This window comes from Cannabis sativa, chromosome 7 (assembly GCF_029168945.1).
Source record: "Cannabis sativa cultivar Pink pepper isolate KNU-18-1 chromosome 7, ASM2916894v1, whole genome shotgun sequence".
Taxonomy (NCBI): Eukaryota; Viridiplantae; Streptophyta; class Magnoliopsida; order Rosales; family Cannabaceae; genus Cannabis; species Cannabis sativa.
In genome coordinates, this window is record NC_083607.1 from 36,047,973 (window position 1) to 36,057,976 (window position 10,004).

Here is a 10,004-nt window from a genome sequence, read left to right on the forward strand (position 1 = left end):
ATCACCCTAATGGTGGCGACTGTATAAGACTTGCAAGAATATGAAACAATGGTGGAAGCTCATAAGATAGAATAGCCTTGACTCTCGCCTAAACGGGACAAAGCGGATTCCAATCTTGATCGAATAAAAGGTTGCTAGAATGTTTATCATTTTAGATGAGTTGACAACTCTATTCAATGGATTGTAGCTTTGACTCTCCCCTAAACGGGACACTGATATCAGTTTGTTGAAAACCTTAGAAATTATTTAGGACTGTATGTTTTAGTATTTTCACTTGTCATTCTTACTTGCTATGTGATTAATAATTTCTGAATTGTGTATGAATTTATATTGAACCATGTTATTTTCTGTTATTAAATTGTAGTTTAATTTCGAATCTTCATTGTTGATCTAACTTGGTTTGTTTTTCTAATGAGATAAATCCCTAATGGATTTTCACCATTAGGCTAACATAATAGTGTTAGATCTCGAAAGATAAATATTGTATATGCAACATCTAGATGTTCATCAATTGGTGACACCTTAGACTAGTATTTAACAATATGAAACAAGAAGATTGTATAAATAAGATTACTTTGACTCTCGCTAATCGAAGCATCGTTGGATTCTTATTTATAACGAAATTATCCTAATTCCTCTTAGCTTATTCATTTCGAATTAGCTCAATGACATATCATTGGATGAATGGTCTATAAATCATATAAAGTCATTCTATATTTTCTCTTAAGAAATTAAATGACGAATATGATTATATTCCCGGAATTCTATCCCAAAATGATATAAATCCTCAATCTTAGAAAGCTCCTACTTGAATGGGCAAATCAAACTTAGAGTTAGATTAGTAGTGGTGGTCCAAGAAAGAATTACTCATTATACAGTTACACTTTCACAGGTGTTTAATAACCATTTTCTTTCAATGGATTTAAACTGTATGAGTTTAGTATTATGTGACCAGAATCCACTTGCACTATTCTAAGAACTCTTTGTTGTAACCAAAAGATACAACCACATTTTATAAATCTATGGCATTTGTATCTTGTTCATAGTGGTTTTGTCAAGATCATTCTCTGCAAAGCGTTAATATCCTATATCCACTGAAATTAAGTTCATCTCATTCGCAGATGGATGTACATTCAGGGGTGGATATGAGTTTTCGTTGTATTCTTAAAACGATCACTCTAGATTTTACCTTATGCAAAAGAAATTTTAAATGTTTGAAAAAATTTCATGAATTTCTAGCAATGGTAAGTGGTTAAAGATCTTGCGAAATAATAGGAGTAGACATATTGAAATGTTTGAAAAACTTGCTGCCCTTCTTCAAATACTTTGTGTTGATCCTCTTATCATGCCATCTCTTAGTTTTCTCCTTGTACAACTTGGCATTTTCATAGGAGAAAAACCTCATATCTTCAAGCTCATTTAGTTGCAGCATTTGAGCCTCTCCAGCAGCTTGGAAATCAAAATTCAGCTTCTTTATGGGCCAAAAAGGCTTGTGTCCCAGCTCTACCAACAAGTGACAAGCCTTCCCATACACCAATCCATATGGGAACACACCCACGGGTGTTTTGTATGTTGTCTGGTAGGCCCAAAGAGAGTCATCTAGCCTTTGAGACCAATCTTTACGATTAGGATTAACAACTTTTTCAAGCACACCCTTGATCTCTCGGTTAGAAAGTTCAGCTTGCCTGTTTGTTTGAGGATGATAAGTAGTAGCAATCTTGTGTTTGACATTGTATTTAGCTAACAATAAGAATTTTATTCACAAAATGAGTACCTTCATCGCTTATTAATGCCCGTGGTGTTCCAAAGCGAGTGAAAACGTGCTTTTGGAGAAACTTCATCACCACTTTTGAATCATTAGTGGGACATGCTAATGCTTCAACCCATTTAGAGACATAATCCACTACCAACAAGATGTATAGATTGCCATAAGATGGTGGAAATGGCCCCATGAAATCAATTCCACAAACATCAAAAAGTTCCACTTCAAGAATGCAATTCAATGGCATTTCATTTCTTGTTGAAATATTACCAACTCTTTGACAACGATCATAACTTCTTGCAAAATTGTGCTCATCCTTGAAAATGGAAGGCCAATAGTACCCCAATTGGAAAACATTTGCAGCCGTTCTTTGTCCACCAAAGTGTCCACCATAGGGAGATGAATGACAATGTGCTAGGATGCTTGTGACTTCCTCTTCCGGCACACAATGCCGCATTATTCGGTCCGCACACTGCCTGTACAAGAAAGGCTCATCCCAACAGTAGAATCTGACATCATGAAAGAATTTTTTTAGATGCTGCCTATTCAAATCAGGAGGATGCAATCCACTCACTAAGTAATTTACAAAATTAGCATACCAAGGAGTGTTTGCTTGGGCTACAACAAGCAGCTGCTCATCCAGAAGTTTCTTGAATTTTCATTTTCGCTTCCTTCTCACAACTTGTTTCCAACCGAGATAAGTGGTCAGCCACTTGGTTCTCCGTCCCTTTTCTATCTTGAATTTCTAGATCAAACTCTTGAAGAAGTAAAACCCAGTGAATGAGTCTTGGCTTCGCATCTTTCTTGGCAATTAGATATTTGATGGCTGAATGGTCAGTGTAGACAATCACCTTCGTTCCCACAAGATAAGATCGGAACTTGTCAAAAGCAAATACTACAGCCATCAACTCCTTTTCGGTGGTTGAGTAATGAATTTGAGCATCGATGAGAGTCTTGCTTGCATAGTAAATAGAATGAAAAATCTTACCTCTTCACTGCCCAAGTACCACACCAATAGAAAAATCACTAGCATCACACATCAACTCAAAAGGCAACGACCAATCTGGAGCTATAATAATTGGGTTCATCAACAATGCCTTTTTCAAAGTCACAAAAGCATCATGACATTCCTTGGTGAACTCAAATGGTCGATTTTGTTCCAACAACGAACAAAGAGGCTTTGAAATCTTCGAAAAATCCTTGATGAACCTTCTATAGAACCTCGCATGTCCAAGAAAGCTTCTAATACCCTTGATTGTGGTAGGAGGCGATAGCTTTTCAATGACTTCCAACTTAGCCTTGTCCACCTCAATACCCTTGTGAGAAACCTTATGACCAAAATTATGCCTTCTTTTACCATAAAATGGCATTTCTCCCAATTTAGTACCAAGTTTGTTTCTTCACACCTCTTCAACACCTTCTCCAAGTTAGCCAAACAAGTGTCAAAAGATTTCCCGAATACTAAAAAATCATCCATAAAGATCTCAAGAATGCTTTCTGCCATATCTGAAAAAATTGCCATCATGCACCTTTGGAAAGTGGCGGGATCATTTCATAGTCCAAATAGCATCCTCCTAAAGGCAAAGGTACCATATGGACAAGTGAAGGTTGTTTTCTCTTGGTCCTCCGGCGCTATAGAAATTCGATTGTAGCCCGAATAACCATCAAGAAAGTAATAGAACTCTTTACCCGCCAAACGATCCAACATTTGGTCAATAAATGACAGCGGGAAATGATCCTTTCGAGTCGCATTATTCAGCTTCTGATAGTCCATGCACACCCTCCAACCGGTCACGATTCTAGTAGGAATCAATTCATTGTTCTTATTAGCCACCACCGTGACTCCTCCTTTCTTAGGCACACATTGAACATGGCTAACCCATGAACTATCCGAAATCGGGTATACAATACCATAATCCTGCCACTTTATCACTTCTTTTCTCACCACTTCCTTCATAACAGGATTCAACCTTTGTTGATGCTCAATGAAGTTACTATAGCCAGCTTCTAAGAGTATCTTGTGCGTGCAAATTGTTGGACTAATGCCTTTTATGTCTGCCATAGTACACCCAATTGCTCTTTTATGTTTTTTTAACACTTCTAGCAATAAACCTTTAGATTCAGCTTCTAAACATGCTGATATAATTATTGGTAGCATTTCATTCTTCCCCAAATATGCGTATTTTAGGTGACTTGGCAAAGGTTTCACCTCTAGCTTTGGTGGTTCTTGGATGGAAGATTTTGGAGGCTTGAAATTGCTTTCCTTCAACTCTAAAGACTCAAAAGGTCTCTTGAATTTGGGGGAAGGCTGCACTGGCTCTACCTAAGCAACTTGGGTTTCTTCATCGTCACTCATAGCTTCAAGCTCTTCAAGAGAACTTATTAACCTTTCATCTTTCCACACTTCCTTGTGAAATTTTTCAGCCACAATAGAATCAATTACACTCAAACGGGAGCATTCTTCAATCTCATCCAGAAATCTCATAGCATTGAACACATTAAAAGTGACTTTTTGATCATTCACTCTCATAGTGAGTTGCCCATTTCGCACATCAATCAAGGTTCTCCCGGTCGCAAGGAATGGCCGCCCCAAAATAATAGGAACTTCTCTATCGACTTCATAATCAAGACTAATGAAATCGGCCGGAAAAATGAACTTATCAACTTGTACAAACACATCTTCAATTTTTCCCTCCGGATGAGCCATGGAACGATCCGCTAATTGCAAAGTGACGGTGGTTGGTCTTGCTTCTCCAATTCCCAACTTCCTAAAAATAGACATAGACATGAGATTAATACTAGCTCCCAAATCACAAAGAGCTCTTCCAACATCTCGACCCCCAATAGAAATTGGAATTGTAAAGTTGCCCAGATCATTCAATTTAGGTGGAATTTCACTTTTCAACATAGCACTACAACCCTCTGTCAAAGCAACTGTTTCAAACTCGCCAAGCCTCATTTTCTTTATCAAAATATCCTTCACAAACTTTACATAAGTTAGCATTTTCTCCAAAGCTTCCACTAATGGTATGTTGATGTGGAGCTGCTGCAGAACATCAAGAAATCTCCAAAATTGACCATCATCTTGCTGCTTCTTGAATCATTGAGGAAATGGTGGAGGTGGCTGTTGCAAAGACTTTTCTACAGTAGAATGCTGACCTGATGTTGTAACTTCTGGGGGAATTTCAGCAGCTGAAATTGCTGGGTTTTTTATTCGTTTCCCCCTCTTTTTGGATTGAAGAGGGCTCCTTGCTGCCTTTTGTTGCAGCCTCATTTGACTCAAAAAATTTTCCACTTCTTAAAGCTACCGCTAATGCTCTTTGCCATCTCTTCTTGGGTTTTCGGTGTCACTAGGCAAAGTGCCTTATGGTCTATTCTTCAAATCATTGGCCAATTGCCCCAATTGAACTTCAAGATTCCGAAGAGAGGTTGCCTGGCTTTGAATTATAGCGTCATTCTTGGCCATATAATCTCTCATTAAACTCTCCAAGGAACTTGTTTGAGAGCTTTGAGGTTGGTGTGGTTGTTAAGGTCTTGGTTGTTGAGAAAAGCTCGGTGGAAATGGTTGTTTTCCTTGTGATTGTGCTCCACTTCAACTTGCTCCTTGACCTCCCCATGAAAAATTTGGATGATTCTTCCATGCTCAATTGTAGGAGTTTGAGTATGGATTGTTGTTGCGGTTAAAATTTTGGTTACCCACATAGCAAACCAAAGCTGGATTTGAAGGGCAATTCTCAAAAGTATGCCCATCACCACAATACACACAAGAAATTTCTACCCTTTGAATGGCAGCAGCTGGTTGTACACTTCCTCCCATATTCATGTTCTTCAAAATGTTGGTCATTGAGGCCATTTGAGCGGTTAGAGCGGTCAACGCATCTACTTCAAGAACACCTGCTACTTTTCGGCTTGTAGGAGCTCTATTAGTTGACCATTGATAGTTGTCACTAGCTATCCTTTCCAAGATCTCAAAGGCTTCATTGTAAGACTTGGAAAGAATGGCTCCATTAGCTGAAGCGTCCAACACCATCCTAGAGGCTGCATTGAGACCATTATAAAATGTCTCTGGTTGGATAGAATGAGGAATACCATGGTGTGGGCACTTCCTCAACAACTCCTTCAACCTTTCCCATGCTTCACTAGTGGTCTCATCTTCCAATTGTTGAAAGGACATGATCTCACTTTGAAACTTTCATTTCTTGTTGGAGGAAAATACTTTTTCAAGAATATTTTAGCCAAATCATTCCACGTTGTCACTGAATCAGGAGGAAGAGTATTAAGCCATGCTCTAGCCCGATCCCTCAAGGAAAATGGGAACAATTTCAACCTTTAAGCCTCTTCACTTACTCCTTGTAGCTTGAAAGAATCACTCACCTCCAAAAATGAGCGAATATGGAGGTGAGGATCTTCCGTTGGCAACCCACTAAATTGACCAACTGTTTGGAGCATTTGAAACATAACGGGCTTGAGCTCAAAGTGAGGTGCTTAAATTTTGGGTCTCACAATACCTGGATTATGCTCGTTGAACATAGGGGCTGCACACTCTCTTATTGCTCGAGCTCTATCATCGGCCAAAGCAATAGGATTGGCACCAGTATGAGCACCCCCAACCTTAAACTCATCGGCCATACTGCAGCGTTTTTTAGCCTTTTGTTCCTTTCTCCTTTGTCTGAAAGTGTGTTCAATTTTAGGGTCAATAGTAGTAAGTTCAAGATCTTCTTCTTGCTCGTTCATGCACTAAATTACACCTAAAAAAGAACAATTTAGCGCACCAAAATGGGATTAGAACCTCAAACCAGAAAATAGATGGCAAAATAGTTGATAATACACAATTTTTTTAGTTTCAATCCCCGGAACGACGCCAAAAACTTGTTGTAAAAATTAATGTACGCAAGTGTACCCAGTCACACAAGTAGTAAAGTGATAAGTAAGATCGTCTCCACAGGAATTGCAAACAAAATATGATGTAAAACCAACTAATTACAACTTAAAGCAAAAAGAAAAGTATGAGAATGGTTGAGCAATGATTCAAAATTAAAATGACTATAATTAAACTTGCTAAAATTAATGCTACTGTTGCTAGAAAATTGCTTGCAAGAAATGTAATATGGTAAAAAATGGCTTAAATAACTAATCCCCCCTAGTCAGGTTTTTCCCAGTTGCTATAGCATTACCTCAGCATTCCTGCAGAGTGATAAAAGAATTTTTTATGTGTTTATGAGAATTTTCCAAAACTCACAATTGAAGTTCTACCATCTAGATTAACATATTCCTATATCAAACCAGATTGCAGAACACTAATTAAGCATCAATTCTTAAGTTACGCAAGGTAAATGAAATATTCCTAATTCCACTTACAAAGAAAAACCTAAATCTAGAATTTCTCTTGTTCCATTCAAGTTTAACTACTAAATCTAGCCCTTCTGGAACAAGATCTAGCTTAACAAATTGTTACTCATGGCCAAGAAATAACAATCAAATAAAATGACAAGCTCACTTGAATGAACAAAGGCAAGATGCTAAAATATGCTTCAAAATTTATCATACCCAACATAGGAGTTCATAGCCATTCAAGCCTCAAAAAGTTTAGCTCATGTTCAAATCAAAAAATAAAATTCAAGCTAAAAGTTTGTCTTCCATGGCTGCTGCCCTTTTTACAAATTATCAAGTTTTTGGTATTTAAAGACAAGAAAGGAAAGAACAAAATATAAAAGAAAAGGGAAGAGAAATGCAAACAAAGAGAGCTTTTGTCCTTCTCTTCTCTTGCACTTGGGTCCCCCTTCTTTTTTTTTCATCTCTGGACTTTGTGCAATTAATTCCCTTCAAAATGACAGTTGCCCTCATGTGTAGAAGAAGGTGCAGTACTTAGTCTCTTTTAGTTGTTGAGTAAATTGGGTACAAAATGACACCCTAAAAATAGAAGCCCAATCCTTTTGCACTTTGGCCCACTAGGTTTAGTCCTCCTCTCTACATCATCCAACTAGCTTAATTTTTAGTGACAAACACGCTGATGATAATGTGGACAGCTAAAATTCATTTTTTGGACTTTTTCCACGTCACTGCCGAAACTGCCCAGAATGCTATAGCATTGCTTCAACATTTTCTTTGCATCATTTCCGTTTTTCTAGCAACTTAATTTTTCTTTCCCATAACAAACAAGCAACATTTAATTAAAAAACATAATTAAGATAATAATTTTTACAAGACTTAAAAGTTAGCTTACTAAATAGAAAATGAAACTAAAACTAATTAAAATTAAGCAAACAAACACATTTTCACTACTCTTCTCACAATAATTTCAGTTTAAAAGCATAAAAAAATAACTCTAGACCATAGAGTTATCAACGTGGCAGATTAGACTTTCTTACCCAGAAATGAGTAAAGAAGAACAATTACTTAGGACAACCCCCTTGGAGAAGTCAGTAATTATTCCGAGAGCTAGGTCCCGGTCATGGGAAGTCCTGCTGAACTTCCTCTCCGAGCATTGGATGGAATTTAACTCCTCTGGATTTGTGGTATCGAAGATGAATTTTTATGTAGCATTTAATGCAGCATGAAGGGAGCGTCTAGGAACGCGCATAAGAGGAGGTGTCAGATGCCATAAACCCATCTTTAGCAATTATGCGATAATCAAGGATATAATTGACGACTCCATCATGAATAATCACATCAATCAAGAAAGTGTTGGGTTCTATGCCTTAAATAAAACTCTTTACAATCTGATTAGTAATCAATATAAGAAATTTGAAGTGATTAATGTTTGCATGAATTTTACATGCTAATGGTTTAATATGTTTATTACATTTACACACAAAATCAGTTAAATCCAGATCATATGTTTATTCACAATTACAATATCGTCAACACAGTGGAATGTGATTGTGATCATATGAATCAAAAGACTTATACCCTGTTTCATCAGTGTTTTGGATTTACACTAATGTGATAATCAGCGATGATGTATACTGTTAGGTTTTATGCCCTAAATAAAACTCCATTTCAATGTAATCTATTTTATTCAACATCAAAAAGAAACAGAAGTATTTTTAATTCATTTGTGTATGTTTTGGTTCACTTTATCAATTGCTTGTCTATTTGATTTATAAATTCATCTTAAACCCTTTTCACATACTTGATCATGTTTATTGTGCTGTCATCACATTGGAAAGTAAACATGAGTATGTGAATAAAGTTTCCTAGATTTATCAGACACAGGGTTTTACTGATATGATAATCTACAATAAGAGTTTACTTGTATTTGGAGAAATACTATGTTCTTTCCAGAGCATTGGTTAAAGTAAACCTCAGGTTGGATGCATGGAGTATGCATCGGAAGGGACCGATATTGAACTTTGACTTAGATTTAATTAAACTTACCGTAAAATCTATTCAAGTCAATATCGCCAAGTTGATCCTAGATCAAATGTTCTTAATCCTGTTATGATTAGGCTCAATCTTGAAAGGCTATTCGTGTTCTTTGATTTGTTAGTTAAGCCTACTTTTAGTTCAGGGTGCAATGTATATTTTGGGAACACGGTAGTGCAATTGAGTGGGAGCGCTAGCATAAACATGGAATCTATAGCTTCTATCTGGCGAATAGTAAGCAAAGGATGATCTCCTTCGAGCTTGACCAAATGAACATAAATGGTGGAGTACTCATTTCACATAAGCTGAAATATCATTGATACGGGGTCAAGTGTTTAAAGGATAAAATACATAATAGGGTGTTACGGTAATCTAATCCCTTTACAGTGTAGATCATTCATATAGAGGATCATTGATCAAATTAGGATTATAACAATGGATAACTAATGATGCGTATATATGGTGGAACATATAGAGCATTCTATATACTGAGAGTGCAATTCTAAGTTCTATGCGTGGATTCAACGAAGAATTAATAAGTTAGTGAATTTTAGTGCTAAATTCTTGATCTACTTATTGGAAGCTCGGTTATATAGACCCATGGTCCCCGCACTAGTTGAGATAATATTGTTTGTAAGACTCATGTAATTGGTTTTGATTAATCAATTATAATTCGCAAATTAGACTATGTCTATTTGTGAAATTTTCACTAAGTAAGGGCGAAATTGTAAAGAAAGAGTTAATAGGGGCATATTTGTTAATTATGGTACTTTGTATGGTTCAATTAATAAATATGATAAATGACAATATTATTTAATAATTATTTATAGTTATTAAATAGTTAGAATTGGCATTTAAATGGTTGAATTAGAAAATT

At 36.6% G+C, this 10,004-nt stretch overlaps 1 protein-coding gene and 1 non-coding gene across 2 annotated transcripts; one reads left to right on the top strand and one right to left on the bottom strand.

Annotated features, from left to right (window-relative positions):
* Positions 1 to 4,085: 4,085 nt before the first annotated feature.
* Positions 4,086 to 5,036, bottom strand: LOC133039700 (uncharacterized). Its single transcript, XM_061118617.1, has 2 exons — positions 4,908 to 5,036; positions 4,086 to 4,808 (listed from the first exon to the last, which is right to left on the bottom strand). The coding sequence occupies exons 1-2, from the start codon at positions 5,034 to 5,036 to the stop codon at positions 4,086 to 4,088; spliced, it is 852 nt and encodes a 283-aa protein (XP_060974600.1).
* Positions 5,037 to 5,847: 811 nt separating this feature from the next.
* LOC115698369 (small nucleolar RNA R71) lies at positions 5,848 to 5,953 on the top strand. The gene has a single exon (XR_004008121.1). It is a non-coding gene; the product is annotated as a small nucleolar RNA R71 (small nucleolar RNA).
* The last annotated feature ends 4,051 nt before the right edge of the window (positions 5,954 to 10,004 follow it).